The sequence below is a fragment of the Leucoraja erinacea genome, chromosome 1, assembly GCF_028641065.1.
Source record: "Leucoraja erinacea ecotype New England chromosome 1, Leri_hhj_1, whole genome shotgun sequence".
Taxonomy (NCBI): Eukaryota; Metazoa; Chordata; class Chondrichthyes; order Rajiformes; family Rajidae; genus Leucoraja; species Leucoraja erinaceus.
In genome coordinates, this window is record NC_073377.1 from 64,851,501 (window position 1) to 64,868,367 (window position 16,867).

Sequence of the window (16,867 nt, forward strand, 5' to 3'; positions counted from 1 at the left end):
CAGCTGGTCCATGCAGGTATTGAGCACACGACCAGGTCCAGGTGCTTTCCAAAGGTTCACCCTCTTCTGACGTCGGCCTCAGTGACTGAGATTGTAATATCATCAGTAGCTATTGGGCCCCAAGAAGGCACATCAGTGTTCTCCTTATTGAAGCATGCATAGAATGCATTGGAGCTCGTGCGGGAGTGATGCTTCGCTGTCGATTGAGCTGCCACAAGGAAGGAAGTGATGGAGCACAAACCCATCCACAGCGGCCAAATGTACACCTCATCCTCCAGAAACCCCTTTCAGTCTTTTTGATGACTTTACTGAGCTCATATCTGGACTTTCCATATGATTCCACACCACCAGACTTGACTGCCCGAGATCTGGTCTGCAGGAGATTGCAAACCTCCTGGTTCATCCAAGGCTTCTGGTTAAGGGAAAACTCAGATAGTTTTTGTGAGAACTCCTCCACACATTTCCTTATGAAGTCAGTAGCAACTGTGGCTCAAGTCCATTCCAAATGCAGCCTGATTCAAGTGTTCAAGTTCAAGTTTAAGAGAGTTTATTGTCATGTGTCCCTGATAGGACAATGAAATTATTACTTTGCTTCAGCACAACAGAACATAATAGGCATTGACTACAAAACACATGAATAAATAAACTGATAAAGTGCAAATAACAAATAATGGGTTATTAATGTTCATAGTTTTGTCCGAGCCAGGTTTAATAGCCTGATGGCTGTGGGGAGGTAGCTATTCCTGAACCTGGTCGTTGCAGTCTTCAGGCTCCTGTACCTTCTACCTGAAGGTAGCAGGGAAATGAGTGTGTGGCCAGGATGGTGTGGGTCCTTGATGATACTGCCAGCCTTTTTGAGGCAGCGACTGCGATAAATCCCCTCGATGGAAGGAAGGTCAGAGCCGATGATGGACTGGGCAGTGTTTACTACTTTTTGTAGTCTCTTTCTCTCCAGGGTGCTCAAGTTGCCGAACCAAACCATGATGCAACCGGTCAGCATGCACTCTACTGTGCACCTGTAGATGTTAAGAGAGAATTCTCCTTGACAAACCGACTCCCCGTAATCTTCTCAGGAAGTAGAGGCGCTGGTGAGCTTTCTTGATGATTGCATTAGTGTTCTTAGACCAGGAAAGATCTTCAGTGATGTGCACGCCCAGGAATTTGAAACTCTTGACCCTTTCAACCATCGACCCGTTGATATAAATGGGACTGTGGGTCCCCATCCTACTCCTTCCAAAGTCCACAATCAGTTCCTTGGTTTTGCTGGTGTTGAGGGCCAGGTTATTGTGCTGGCACCATATGGACAGTCGCTCAATCTCTCTTCTATACTCTGACTCATCCCCATCAGTGATACGTCCCACAACAGTGGTGTCGTCAGCGAACTTGATGATGGATTTCGCACTATGACTAGAATCAACATTCTATCAAGCTGCATCATGATTTCCTGAATTTTATAGACAATAAACAATAGGTGCAGGAGTAGGCCATTTGGCCCTTCAAGCCAGCATATATTTAATGTCCTGACCAATGAAGGCCAGCAAAGCAGGTGCCTTCTTTTTTCACTCTATCCACCCCACAGAGAAAATGGAAATAATAACATTCCTGAGAATTTCATATTATATATTTAAAAAACAATTATTATTATTACAATGCTAGGATTTTCAGGATTTAATTGAGAGTTCAAGATAAATGGCAGAAGAGTCTGAGGAAAGATGTAAACTTTTCTGCCCCGCACAGACAGTTGCTAGAAGATAAAATGCAGTGCCCTAAAAAGCCATTGAATCAGGTAAAATAAAATTCAAACAGTAAATCGATAGACACTTCAAATTATAACAATTTTAGGACTATCCATAGGGAGGACTGGGAATAATTAGATGTTTTTTGTTAAAGAATAGGTAAAATGGCCACCTCGTTGGTAAGATTTCATGATTCTACTCAAGTATTCCTGGCCCTTCACTCTTGTACTACGTTACCACCAGCGGCCCACCTTTCTGTTTGGTTTCCTTTACAATCCGAGCACTATGCTGTGACGCTCAAGGCTCTAACCAATCAGTAGATACCTGCAGGTCATCTGGCAACTTCCATTTACAACTCTTCACATAATTAAACATTCAGAGCTCATAGATCAGGATAAAATTAAGGCATCATCTGAAAAGCGACACCAAGCAAGTGCTTGGAAATAATCATCTCCAACCGAAGACCAAAGAACTCCTCATGACTTCAATGGCATTATTATCACTAAGCATCCTTCATCAACATGGCTACAAAAGCCAGTTAGAGAATGGGTTTCTTGTGATGAATTACTCAGCTCACAAGTTCCAGCTGCTACGGTCAGGCAAACGCCTCCGTTGCCATGCTGTGAGAATGGAGAGGTTGAGAAGGAGTTACTTCCCAGAGGCCATTAGGACTGTAAACTCCAATCTCACCAGGGACTAACTTACTGTACCACTCTACTGCTTTGTGGAAAAAGAATATGTGATTCTGTTCCATACTGTTTGTAGTTTGTTTGGTTGTTTGTCTTTTTGCACAAAGTCCACGAGCATTGCCACTTTTCATTTCACTGCACATCTCGTATGTGTATGTGACGAATAAACTTGACTTGACTTAACTGAAAGCCTTTCCACCACCTTTAACCATGAGTCAGGATTAGTCGACCATTATGACAAAATATAACTCACATGGGTGGATGACCACAGTCCCAGCAAAACTCAAAAAGCTAAGAAACATCCATTTAAAAATAGAGTGAGGGAAAAACGGTCCAAGACCGGTCATTACATTCATCTGAATTTATTGAAATAGAAATGCTGAGTTTAGACAATGTGTTTTTGATGCAACATAAAAAAATTATTTTTTAAAAAAGTATTTAAAACTGTGTAATTTCATCATAATAAAATGTTTGAGACATCAACCTACATACAGTCCAGACAAGCATCAACAATTCAATCCCTTTGAAATCATTTCGCTTTTTAAAATTTTAAAATATAATTCTTAAGACATTCAAAAGTGCAACATGTAACGTTCCTGTGGATAACATCACAGTCAAAAAATATAAACATAGGCAGTGATACAGCTAGACATAAATGTATGGCAGTAACTCAAATGACTACACTGAAATACACATATATATATGTATATATATACAGAAATGATGTATAACATCATCATATATATCCAATGTGCATGGTAACTTAGTAGAACAATTGGATAAAATTCAACCACATTGTAACATTCAAGCCATTCAAAGATAAAGTCATGATTCCTACTCAATGCTACATCATCTTGATCTGCCCCATTAACTTGTTCATTTAACATTTGAAATTCCTCTTGGAATGGAAACACTGAATATGTTAACCTGCAAAATTATTTCTTATTTTCTTTACATTTAATCTTGCACATTATAAAAAAGAAAATAATCAGTGTTCCAATAGTCACTTCATATATTTGGTCCCTTGTTGCATTGTTGGATATGGAGGAGTGTTTTTTTTTTCATTTCTAATATTGGTCTGAGCAGGAAATGGTGTGTAGTATCACAGAAGTCAGGATAGGAGATTTACCAAAGCATTTAAAAAAGTGGTTTGTGGTCAGTATATCTTCATAATTATTTTCTAATTCTACTCTTAATACAGCAACTATAATGTGCCATGGGATATATATTATTTTGCAGTCTGATAATGCCTTAATAGTTTGGAGCAAGAAGGCTCATTAATGCACTTTGCTCAGTCAAAAGTACAAGTACAAAATCTGGTGTTTTACTGAGTCAGAAATAAGCCAAATAACATCTCTAGTCCAGACTAGACAAACTAGTCTCCAAGTCAATCTGAATAACAACATCCAAATAAAGTCATTCATTGGGAAAACCTGATGGTTAAAGAAAATCTAAACAAAAACTCTAGATGCAGGATTTTTGTTTTCAAAACAGAAAATACCAGAAATACTCAACAGGTTAAGCCACATCTGTAGGAAGAGAAACATTTCAGACTGAAGATCCTGTAACAAAACCGAGAGAGAGGGGAAAATAAGATTGTTAGGCTGCAGGGTGGGTGTGGGATTGGGGGATGTCTCTGGAAGGGTCAAAACAGGAAATCATGGGAATGAACAAAGTTATCTGACCAGTAAGTGAATGGGAGAAGTTAGAGATTGAGAACATTATCAAAAGATTGTAGGAGTTGTAAGAAGACCAGCCTCGCCTTACAGTTAAATAACATCTGCAACTTCAGGTAAAAATTGACTTCTCTGTCTGTATAATTTGGCCACCTGCAAAATTGGCTCAGCTTGTTTGTTTCAACCCCCCCTCCAACCGCACATTTTTTTTCTTTTTGTCCAGGGGAAGCTGTTATCTCTAACTGCTCCCTGTTGTTGCTTGACCAGATATCCTTCTTCACAACTTATTCCCATGGTCACACAGTTTTACCTATCAGGGATTTCCTTCCTCCCACTCACCCTGCATCATAACAAGCTATTTTTTTCTCTCCTTACTAGTTTGAATAAAAGGACTTTGACCTGAAATGTTTACTTTATTTTTATTTTCTCAGTTGTAACCAGACCTTTAATTTTGTTTAGTTTAGAGATACAGCGCATTAATAGATCCTTCGGTCCACCAAGACCGTGCCTAACAGTGATCCCTTTGCAATAGAACTATTCTACACACTAGGAACAATTTACAATCTTTACCAAAGCCAATTAACCTACAAACCTGTCCATCTTTGGAGTGTGGGAGGAAAACGGAGCCCAGGGGGAAACCCACAAGGTCACAGGGAGAACATACAAGTTCTATACAGGCAGCACACGTAGTCAGGATTGAACCCAGGTCTCTAGCATTGAAAGGCAGCAACTCTACCACTGAGCAACTGTGCCACCCACAACACTGCCACCGTGCTGACCTGCTGAGCATTTCCAACATTTTCTGTTTTTACTTGAACCCTTGGGTTAAATTTAATTTGACAGTTTAAGAAGCAGCTAAGTTTATGTAGCTGTTAGTTTGAGTTATCAATTTTTGTTCAGGTTTTTGAACTAATGACCATCTCTGAAAAGATTTAATGATACATTTGTATACATACATGCAGGGAACATTCAGAAAATCCAGATGATTTATAATAGTCTTTGCTTATGGTGCATAAAGATATTCAATGACTCAGTTACACCTGGTTTCTATTGTTTGTAAAGTTCAGCAAATAACATATTGACTAATTACCAACATCAATCAGCAATTCGTAAATTAGCTATTGCCATGAAATTATCCATTTTACTGGTTTTTAGCATGTAAACCAGTCAAAAGTAACTGTCACTACATGGTGAGTTGGGGTGGGAAGATTGCAACCTTCACGTGGTCCGCCCTGTTTCGACGAATGCAATCAACCTGGCGTGCACAATCAAATAAGATCAAATAGAACAAGTTGTCCTACAACTGTAGGCTGTGCAAGCCATACGCAAGAAGAAGAAGATGGTGAGTTCAGTTCAAAGTTGATCCTTTAACTGTAAAGATTTCAGTTTTGTAATATATTTCAATTCTCCAGCTTGAGTTCCCAGAACATTTGTAGGGTTCTTTCCTTTTTGGTCATAGGCAAGTTCATTTTAATATCACATGACCACTTCAATCAGCAAGTTGCGATGCCTCATAATGAATTAACGTTCAGTTTCGACTGAATTAGTGAGACTGAATTTACAATATTTACATAATGGAATACTGTGCTTTGTGGCATCCTCCTAAAAATTGCAGAAGTGGTTGTACTATTTGGCCCATAAAGTATTGGTGTCAGTTGTCTACTATTTAACCAAAGCTCTCCATGACCAGATTCATTCTTCAGACTGGCTCGAAAGAAGCAGTTTGCTTTTCCTTTTAGCTCCTTTTAAAGTGATTTTTCTTCAGTAATTCCTCTTCATAACTCTTGGCATGTCTTCACCACAATCCTACCAGGTCATTTACAACTTGTTCAACTGCACCAGTTTTCCAAGCTCAGTAAATCCTTTGATTTCCTAATGATTGCATGATTACAAGTCAGTTCAGGTGTTGGCTCAATCTACTACCCGAGGTATAACAATGGATTCCAAGCTCTTAGTTTAGCTTTTCAATGCAGGTCGTAGTCACACTGGTGATGTTTTCATCAATTTGCACAAACATTTGAAATATTCAAGTCTAGGATCTTACAAAGATCCAAAGTGCATTCTTTACGTGTAGTTACTCCCAAAAATTGTGCTTTGCAAGAAAAAAAGTATTTTATCATTAGGAAGTAAGCACTGAAAAGAACACACAATAAGTGAAGGTGTGCATCGGTGTCTGAAAACAATGGTAAATCACTTATTGGTATCCACCTGGAGAATGATAATCATTGTTAATCTTCAGCTGCAGAAAAAATATGATACAACAATACGTACAAAGCATACATTCTTAGTAATGGTTATCATTCTGTGCATATGAAGCATCTGATGAATGTGATCCAGATATAAGAACCATCTAACATGTAGCAAAGAGTCTTTGAAACACACAAGTAACTTTGTATAGCCTTATGTTTAGTCCAGAAGAATGGCAGTGTGTACGCACAATAAAACAATAGAGTGTACCATAATAGAAAAATAATGCATTGAAATAGACATATGATATGTTCTACAATACGAATCACAATGTTGTCCCAAGATATCTTTCCAAATTGGTCCCGTTTTGAGATGTACATCAAGTTCTCTCCTTGGGCATGCTTCAGTAAGTGGTTATAGAGAAGGACATAGCTGGATAGGGTATGTTTATTTTTCTACAATGTAGCTGGTTACAGGAAGCTATCTTCCACCAAGTCTGAGGGATCAATTGCCATGTCATCAATCATTTCCATGTCTTCTATGGTCTCATCCTCACGCTTTATAAAAGTTGAGCTGCTGGAACCGGTCTCTATTGCGCTTTCTTCAGATGTCTGGGAACTGAGAAAGAAAAGGGCGTATGTTTTTTAAAAGTTATTAAAAAATTAACATATGCAGCAATAAACAGGCATGACATGAACTAAGCAAGTAGAGTGATATGACTTAATTAGTGGGTCATTGGTCATTCCATAGCAACCTCTCAATTCACCAACAAAGAATAAAGTAAGTCATCTTGAACTTCTACCATCCATCAACATCAGATAAAACATGGCATTTGAGAAGGACAGGAGGCAGATCATTTCTACTTTTTGAAACCTGGGAATGTTGCATGACATCCTAACTGAAGGGGGAAGCAAATATACTTTGAAATTTGGGTGGCTGATCAGGATCAATTTTACTGCTTGATAAAGTGGTCCATTTGACAGTCCTTTCATTCATGGGAAGCAAGCACCACATGCAATAGCAGATTCCCCTCATGGTAGACTACTTTGTTAAATAGCTACAGTCTATGTAGGAAGAATTTAGCAAACCTCTTCAATTAAGAGTCAACCATGTTGTTGTCAGACACATCATGCAAGGACAGCGGGTTTCTTTCCATAATGGACACCAGTCTCTTTGGAGATAATTCAGTAATTACTTGGCCAATTTTACACAATCTATTTCATTCCCGTTTATTATGTTCATTGAATTAAAATTCCCCAAACCCTGTACAACTGCTGGGATTTGGATGCTCCTATACTGCCACCATCTATTAAGAACAGGAATACGCTTTCTTCACTGCCTGCTGCACATGTGACTATTCACAGTGACCATTCTTTGTTCTGCTGCACCCAATGTAGTACCAAGATAGCAGCCACCTTCCTGTTTTTGCACCAAAATGACAAAGTTCACATTTATCAAGCCGGCTCCCCCTTTTGGATAAATGCCCCATCATTAAGAATAGCTTTATTGTCACATGTGACCACAGTGAAATTCTTTGTTTGCATACCCAAACAGCATACAAACAGCAGCCACCTACAGCACTGACAAAGTTACAAAGCACGCCGGGTCCCCCTTTTGTCCTCCACCCGCCAGCAGTTCCCCCATGCTGGGTCCCCATTGGCCTCTGCCCCCCCATTGTCCGGTGTTCTCTCCCCACCTCCCTCATGGCGGTCCCCCCCCTCACGACAGTCCCAAACTAGGCCTTTGTACTTCTACACCAATTACATAATCACTATACAATCACATCCAGTAGATTTAATCATTCGAGGATTTTAATAAGCATGCATACTGCATCTGAAGGTAGATTTACCTGTGGCGGTTTCTTGAAGAAGTGGGGTCACTGTCTGTGATTGGGTCAATATCAGGCAGTGGGATAATATAACCACTGTCAGCACTTAGCCGTTGCTCATCAAAACCACTCTCCCTGTCTTTCTTCTTCTCCTCATTGCTGTAGTTAATTCCAATGTAAGGGTCCGTGGATTCTACCCGCATGCGAGCAACAGCCGGATGGTCGCTCTTCAGAAAGTCATCGTTCATCTGTCTGTAGCTCTGTTTGTTAAGGAAGAAAATGTAGTTATAAGGGTTGAAAAGAGAGTTGAGTAGGATGTACTGCGGCAGACGTCAATACGGCTCATTGCACCCTGGCTCATTGTAAGGTTCCAGGTAAGTTCCAATCCAGAAGGTCCAAACCCCAAAGTTGGGGGCTGACCATTAAAATGCTATATTTTTAATGATATATCCTACTTATTCTCTGAGGTAGACACAAACAATCCTACAGAAACACTTTGAAGGCAAGCAGATGACCAGCCTTGTCTATGTTCACTCCCCAATCAATGTCACCAAAATAAATGGAGACACAAGGAACTGCAGATGCTGGGATCTTAAGCAAAACGCAAAGTTCTGGAGGAACTCAACAGGTAAGGCAGCGCCTGTGGAAGAAATGGACAGGCAATGTTCGGGGTAAGAATCCTTCATCACACTCAAAATGTGTCCTGACATGCACAAACCATTGTCTGTTCATTCCCTCCATAGATGCTGCCTGACCCATTGATTTCCTCCAGCTCTTTGTGATTTGCTCACCAAAATATATATTTTTATCATTATTGCATTACAGTTTGTGGGACTGCACTCACATTGACTCATTTTTATCCCACATAAAAGAAGCATTTCAAAAGTTGTGCAGTTACAGTAAATCCTTAATATGAAAGGTGAAGTATAAATATCAGTTTCACTTTTTTCTTATTCACAGGAGATATTCAAAAATGGTACAAACAATAACATTGATCAGAGCAAGTTGGGCACATTCCAGTCTGTAGTGTCCATATTAGACATCTGTTTCAGTACAAAATTATTTTTTTTTAATTACAGACCAGTTAGTCTAACAGCGGTAGTGGGGAAACTGCTAGAGTCAGTTATTAAAGATGGGCTAGCAACACATTTGGAAAGTGGTGAAATCATTGGACAAAGTCAGCATGGATTTACGAAAGGTAAATCATGTCTGACGAATCTTATAGAATTTTTCGAGGATGTAACTAGTAGCGTGGATATGGGAGAACCAGTGGATGTGGTGTATCTGGACTTCCAGAAGGCTTTTGACAAGGTCCCACATAAGAGATTAGTATACAAACTTAAAGCACACGGCATTGGGGGTTCAGTATTGATGTGGATAGAGAACTGGCTGGCAAAGAGGAAGCAAAGAGTAGGAGTAAACAGGTCCTTTTCACAATGGCGGGCAGTGACTAGTGGGGTACCGCAAGGCTCAGTGCTGGGACCCCAGCTATTTACAATATATATTAATGATCTGGATGAGGGAATTGAAGGCAAATCTCCAAGTTTGCGGATGACACTAAGCTGGGGGGCAGTGTTAGCTGTGAGGAGGATGCTAGGAGACTGCAATGTGACTTGGATAGGCTGGGTGAGTGGGCAAATGTTTGGCAGATGCAGTATAATGTGGATAAATGTGAGGTTATCCATTTTGGTGGCAAAAACAGGAAAGCAGACTATTATCTAAATGGTGGCCGATTAGGAAAAGGGTATGCAGCGAGACCTGGGTGTCATGGTACACCAGTCATTGAAAGTAGGCATGCAGGTACAGCAGGCAGTGAAGAAAGCGAATGGTATGTTAGCTTTCATAGCAAAAGGATTTGAGTATAGGAGCAGGGAGGTTCTACTGCAGTTGTACAGGGTCTTGGTGAGACCATACCTGGAGTATTGCGTACAGTTTTGGTCTCCAAATCTGAGGAAGGACATTATTGCCATAGAAGGAGTGCAGAGAAGGTTCACCAGACTGATTCCTGGGATGTCAGGACTGTCTTATGAAGAAAGACTGGATAGACTTGGTTTATACTCTCTAGAATTTAGGAGATTGAGAGGGGATCTTATAGAAACTTACAAAATTCTTAAGGGGTTGGACAGGCTAGATGCAGGAAGATTGTTCCCGATGTTGGGAAAGTCCAGGACAAGGGGTCACAGCTTAAGGATAAGGGGGAAATCCTTTAAAACCGAGATGAGAAAAACTTTTTTCACACAGAGAGTGGTGAATCTCTGGAACTCTCTGCCACAGAGGGTAATTGAGGCCAGTTCATTGGCTATATTTAAGAGGGAGTTAGATGTGGCCCTTGTGGCTAAGGGGATCAGAGGGTATGGAGAGAAGGCAGGTACGGGATACTGAGTTGGATGACCAGCCATGATCATATTGAATGGCGGTGCAGGCTCGAAGGGCCGAATGGCCTACTCCTGCACCTAATTTCTATGTTTCTATGTTTTTTTTAAACTTTCTTGAACCACACCAAGCCTGAGGATAATTTCAAAGCCAATTCAATCAAAACATGGACACACATGAACAGCATCTAATACAGCTACTGTCTCACAGCTCCAGATACCCAGATTTGATCCTGCCCTCAGTGCTGTCTATGTGGAGTTTGCACGTTCTTCTCATGGCTGTATAGGTTTTGTCCAGGTGTTTTGGTTCGTTCCTACATCCCAAAGATGCTTGGATTGGTAACTTGGCATTGTGTTATCTCCCAATGTGTTGGTGAGATTTAAATTCTGAGCATTGTGGCGAATATAATGTGATTAGTGTAGGTAGGCACCTGATTGTCAACACAGACTTGATGTCCTGTGGGGCCTGTTTCCATGCTGCATGATTCTAAAAGTTTACATGGATGGGCTCAGGTTTGTTAGCTTAGCCAGTCTAAATTTGGCATCACTAGTGCCAATCAAATCATTAAGACTGTTATGAGATATTCTACCAGCTTGGACACACTCCCATCAACACACAGGGTCGTTTGGGTCAGCACAGATCTGGGTTCGACCGTGACCACGGATGCTGTTTGTACGGAGTCTGTACGTTCTCCCACATGAGTTTTCTCTGGGTATTCCAGTTTGCTCCCACACTCCAAAAACGTGCAGGTTTATAGGTTAATTGGCTTCTGTAAAATTGTAAGTTGTCCCTGGTATACAAAAATGCTGGAGAAACTCAGCGGGTGCGGCAGCATCTATGGAGCGAAGGAGATGGGCAACGTTTCGGGCCAAGACCCTTCTTCAGAAGGTTGTAAGTTGTCCCTAGTATGTAGGAATAATGCTAGTGTACGGGATGACGACTAGTAACTGTATCTTCCTTATAATCTGCTGAGAACTATTTATTTTTTATGAATAGAGCAGCCAAAGTTCTTTCATCACTGACTACTGCACCTACAATGAATTTTCCTGCAGATGGATCGATTGTAATCATGAGCTTTCTTTCCAGATTGCTTAGCACGCAACAAAAAAAGATTTTCACTGTTCCTCAGTTCACGTGACAATAAACTAAACTAAATTAAAATTCTGGTGTTGTTTAACATGCAAATGGACATGCAATAGTTCCATGCAAGGGACATACCTTCTTGTAGCCCTCTGGCAACAAACACCCAATAATCTCAGCCAGGCAGCTAAAGGAAGGCCTTTTCTCCGGTTCACTGTTCCAGCATTTCACCATCAGGTCATAGCTACATGGAGGAATGTTGAAACAGAAATTTACTTTAAGATTCAAGAGTTAACTTATCTATTCATGTTCAATAATTTTGTATCAAAGTTGTAATGTACAGCATGTCAGCTGCAAACGTACACATCTGAAGAAGCATGTTCTGGTTTCGTCATTCTGTAGCCACTCTTTATCTTATTGTAAAAGTTGGAATCTACCATCATTCCTGGATATGGCGTGCCACCTAAAACACAACATGGAGAGAGATGAGCTGAATTTGCTTGTACAATTCTCACAGAATAGTTCATATACAACAACAAAAGCACCAATGATACTTTGAACAATACTCATTAGTCCGAAAGAAAATTGGTATATGCGATAAAAAGAATTCATCATGAGGTCATTTTGTTATAAATATTACAGGAACAGTTAAGCTGAAAAAGTCAAAATTAAATTCAAATGATTGTGGTGGGCTTTGGCACTCTAGTTACTTAATAACTTTGATGTCTGGAACTATTTTAAATCAACTTTTTTTGTTTTAACCAGGTGTTCTGAAGTAACTTTTTCAAAATGTCAGCATTTCTCTGACAATAATATCATGAGGGTAACTGTTGCCTCACAGTGAGCTTTCTGCACTAATCAGTTAAACGTTTGTTTACACAAAGGGTGATGGATGTATAGAATGAGCTGCCAGAGAAGGTAGTTGAGGCAGGTACTATTGCAATGTTTAAGAAACATTTAGGCAGCTACAGTGATATGGGCCACATGCAGGCAGGTAGGACTAATGTAGATGGGGCACGTTGGATGAAGGGCCTGTTTCCATGCCATAAGACTATAACTGATGCAGAGCAATTGTAAATGCATCTTGAAAATCAAAGCATCAGTTCCTGGGTTTAGTTGACAAAGTTATTAACAGTAACTGATCCACATGCGTCTGATTTCCGGGGTTCAACCCATGGCCATTGCCCCCAGTTCTCAGTTCAGCCAGAGGTAGGTGCATTACGGTGGAACACAGCAACCCATCAATTGCATCCCATCCCCCACTGCCCACCCCTAATAACCATTAACTCCGATATGGACATGTACAGAAGTATAATGTGTGGCCCTTCCAAAGATGTCATATTCTGGTTACCACACATGATCGCTGACCATTGTTGATGTTAGAGTGAGATGCAGCACATAAATACCCTCCCAAATTGTTAACTCTTAAAACTATAGCTTATGCAATCCCTCACTAATCTCTCTATGCAAAATAAGCTGTTGCTGTTTTATAAGATCTTAAACTACATAGTATATATAAAGTTTCACCAACCCAAGGAGAATATTTCCCACAGAAGAATGCCGTAAGACCAAACATCGCTTAGCGTAGTGTACAGGTTGTCAAATATGCTCTCTGGAGCCATCCACTTCACAGGTAGGAAAGTCTGAAATAATAAATTGAAACGATCCAAATTGAGTTATAAATGATCATCATTTGAATGGAATATTATAGAAAGACACCTTACAACATATGCGTTGCCAGAAAAAGACATAAAGTGTTGGAGTAACACGGGGAGTAACTCGCTAACTAAGGCAGCATCTCCGGAGAACATCACTGTCGAACACACCGATTAAGGGTCCAGACCGAAAACAGTACCTATGAATATTCACCGGAGCTGTCCCTGACCCACTGAGTTACTCCAGCATTTTGTTTCCTGTTTTGTAAACCAGCATCTGCAGTTCCTTGATTCTATACATTGCCAGACTCTGGAATTAAAGTGGAAGTGATTTTTTAAGTTGTTTTTGCACTGCCGTTATTGCAACCAGAAGATGGTTGGAAATTGGAATGCAGTGCCTTTAAGAAGTATCTAGACAAGCATTTAAAATGCCAAGGCACGGAAGGCTATAGACTAAGTGCAGGTATATGGAATTAGTACAAATGAGTATTTAATAATCAGCAGGGACATTGTGAGTCCAGTGCTTTCTGACTCAATGGCTGCATAACAGCACAATGATGGAGCTTTTCCTTCAATGACTGATCGAGCAGCCAAGCATGTCTGAATGTTCCACAGAGTTACAATGCTATGCACTATAATGCTGAGAACTATATTCAGTACTCTGTATCTTTCCTTTTGCTCTACCTATTGTACATGAGTTTTTTTTTTTTTTTTTTTTTTTTTTTTTTTTTTTTATTTTATAAGAAGTTAATACAGCACAAAACAGTACAGTGGAACCTAATTTTAGGTGCCAACTATGTAATACCGTAATCCATTCTATGTACAACCTCTAGTTTTATGTTATAAGAAGGAAGTAAGCAGAACAAGAAAAAGAAAACAATAGAAAGAGGAAAAAGTGGAAAAATAGATAGTAGAGAATAGAAAAACGTGAAGTGTGTATATATAAAAAAAAAAGGAAGAGAGAAAGTGGAAAGTAGAAATAGAAGAGAAGGCCCCTTAAAAGAGAATTTTTCAAATCTGTATTCGGAGATGTAACTCTATCCGCGTCATGAACTGAAATCAGCAATCCTTACGGCACCGCTGCATCACATGATTCCAGAAAGTCGATGAAAGGAGACCAACTCTTTAAGAATTGGTCATATTTATCTATTAGTCGGAGTCTCATTTCTTCAAGGCGTGCTATGTCCATCATATTCCTAATCCACATTTTAACAGTTGGTGTGGTTGTATTATTCCAAAATTTAAGTATCAATTTCTTTCCAATTATTAACCCATAATTAAAAAAAACATTTTGATCTTTATTTAAATTGGTATCTTCTCCTATTATTCCAAATATAATCCATTCCGTTTTAGGTTCTATTCTTGACTTGAAAATCTTTGTAAATATATCAAATATATCACTCCAAAATTTATTCAACTTTGTACATCCAGCAAATGAGTGTGTTATATTAGCGTTTTGAAACAAACATTTATCGCATCTGGGAGAGACGTTTGGATAAAATTTATTCAACCTCGTTTTTGAATAATATAGTCTATGTAATAATTTGAATTTAATTAAATTATGTCTTGCATTAATAGAACAGTTATGTGTATTCATCAAATACTTTTCCCATCTATCCTTCGAGATCTTTATCATTAACTCTTGTTCCCAATCTTCCCTTAATGCTTCTGTTGAGGGTGATTCTCTATTTAATATATTAATATAAAAGTATGATATTAATTTTTGTGAATCAGCCTTAATATTCATTGCTTCTTCTAAAGGATCTAAAAATATAGTTTGAAATCTATGTGTATATTTCTTCATAAAGTCACATACTTGTATATATTTAAAATATTGATTATCCTTCAATTTAAATTTTAATTTTAATTGTTGAAATGATAACAGTTTGCCCACTTCATACATGTCCCCTACTTTCCTAATCCCCAGTCTATCCCATTGTTGATATGTGTTGTCAATGAGAGAAGGTTTGAATGCGGGGTTGTTCAATAGTGGAGTTAGTACTGATAAATTATTTAATTTCAAGGATACTTTTATTTGTTTCCAAATTCTTATTATATTGTGAATAATTGGATTCTTCTTATATATTATACTATTCAATTTTATCGGTGAGAGCAGGATCGTTCCTATATCGTGCGGATAGCACTCCTCTTTCTCCATTCTTATCCACTCCAACTGCTGAGTGGAACTATCCAGCCAGTATATTATGTTCTTAATATGCACTGCCCAGTAGTAATATATAAAGTTAGGTAATGATAAACCCCCAACTTCTTTAGATTTGCACAAATGCTTTCGTTGAATTCTATGTGTTCTGTAGTCCCATATAAAATTAGTGATAGTGGAATCTAATTTTTTGAAAAAATATTTTGGAATATATATTGGGATCGCTTGAAACAAATATATTAATTGTGGTAAGAAAGTCATTTTTATAGCGTTAATTCTACCTATCAATGAGAGTGGAAGCGTTTTCCAAAATTTAATCGTATCATTCAGTTTATTTAATAGTGGTGTAAAATTGGCACTAAATAATGATTTGTGTCTTCTCGTAATTTGAATACCCAGGTACTTGAATTTTTCTGTTGCAATTTTGAAGGGGAATTTTAGTAAGTGTCTCGAATCCTGTGGATTTAAAGACATAATTTCGCTTTTATTCCAATTTATTCTATATCCTGAAAAAGAGCCGAATTCCTCAATTAGTGTTAATAAGGTGGGTATACTCGTTTGTGTATTAGTAATATATAAAAGGATATCATCAGCGTATAATGAAATTTTATTCTTTGAGTCCTTACTGTTATATCCGTGAATATTCGGGTGATTTCTAATCCTTTCGGCCAGCGGTTCTATCATAAGGGCAAATAGCAATGGTGATAAGGCACACCCTTGCCTATTACCCCTTGATAAGTAAAATTTTGGAGATAGCGTATTGTTAGTTAATATTCTTGCCGTAGGTCTATCATAAAGTAGTTTAATCCATCTAATAAAATTCTCTCCCATTAAATTTTTGGAGTACCTTGTATAAATACTGCCATTCTACTTGATCAAATGCCTTCTCTGCATCCAACGTGACCACTGAGATATCTTCATTGTCCTTCTTATGAGAGTACATTATATTAAAAAGCCTTCTCAAATTATTAAATGATTGTCTTTTGGGTATAAATCCCGTTTGATCCGTATTTATTAAATTGTTAATATAATTATTTAGCCTTCTAGCTAGAATCTTTGCTAAAATTTTCTGATCCGTATTTAGAAGTGATATAGCTCTATAAGAACCAGGCTCATCTAAATCTTTATCTTTTTTTGGTATAAGCGTTATTGTTGCTTCTGCTAGGGTTTCTGGTAGTTTATTTTCAGTAAAAGCCTGCGTGTATAAGTTAAATAATCTTGGTACAATTGACTCCTGAAATCTTTTATAAAATTCATTACTAAAGCCATCTGGTCCTGGGGTCTTCCCATTTTTCAATGAGTTTATTATTTGTTTTATTTCTTCACTAGTAATCCGTGCTCCTAATTGCTCTTGTTCTAAACTATCCAATTTTGGGAGCTTGCAATTATCTAAAAAATTTGTAATTTTACTTACATCTGTCTTTATTTTGGATGTGTATAAATTATGATAAAATTGGGCAAACCTCTTATTAATATCCTTAG

The 16,867-nt window shown here is 38.6% G+C and overlaps 1 protein-coding gene across 2 annotated transcripts in view; it reads right to left on the reverse strand.

Moving 5' to 3' along the window:
* Positions 1 to 2,771: 2,771 nt before the first annotated feature.
* Positions 2,772 to 16,867, reverse strand: part of pdgfra (platelet-derived growth factor receptor, alpha polypeptide) — a 68,614-nt gene continuing 54,518 nt past the window's right edge. For both annotated transcript variants that reach the window (XM_055636065.1, XM_055636074.1), the window contains exons 19-23: positions 13,101 to 13,212; positions 11,933 to 12,032; positions 11,708 to 11,813; positions 8,138 to 8,376; positions 2,772 to 6,906 (exon numbers count right to left, since the gene is read on the reverse strand). In XM_055636065.1, the coding sequence (XP_055492040.1) occupies positions 6,759 to 6,906; positions 8,138 to 8,376; positions 11,708 to 11,813; positions 11,933 to 12,032; positions 13,101 to 13,212 (705 nt within the window). In that variant the 3' untranslated portion in view covers positions 2,772 to 6,758. The remainder of the gene's footprint in view (positions 6,907 to 8,137; positions 8,377 to 11,707; positions 11,814 to 11,932; positions 12,033 to 13,100; positions 13,213 to 16,867) is intronic.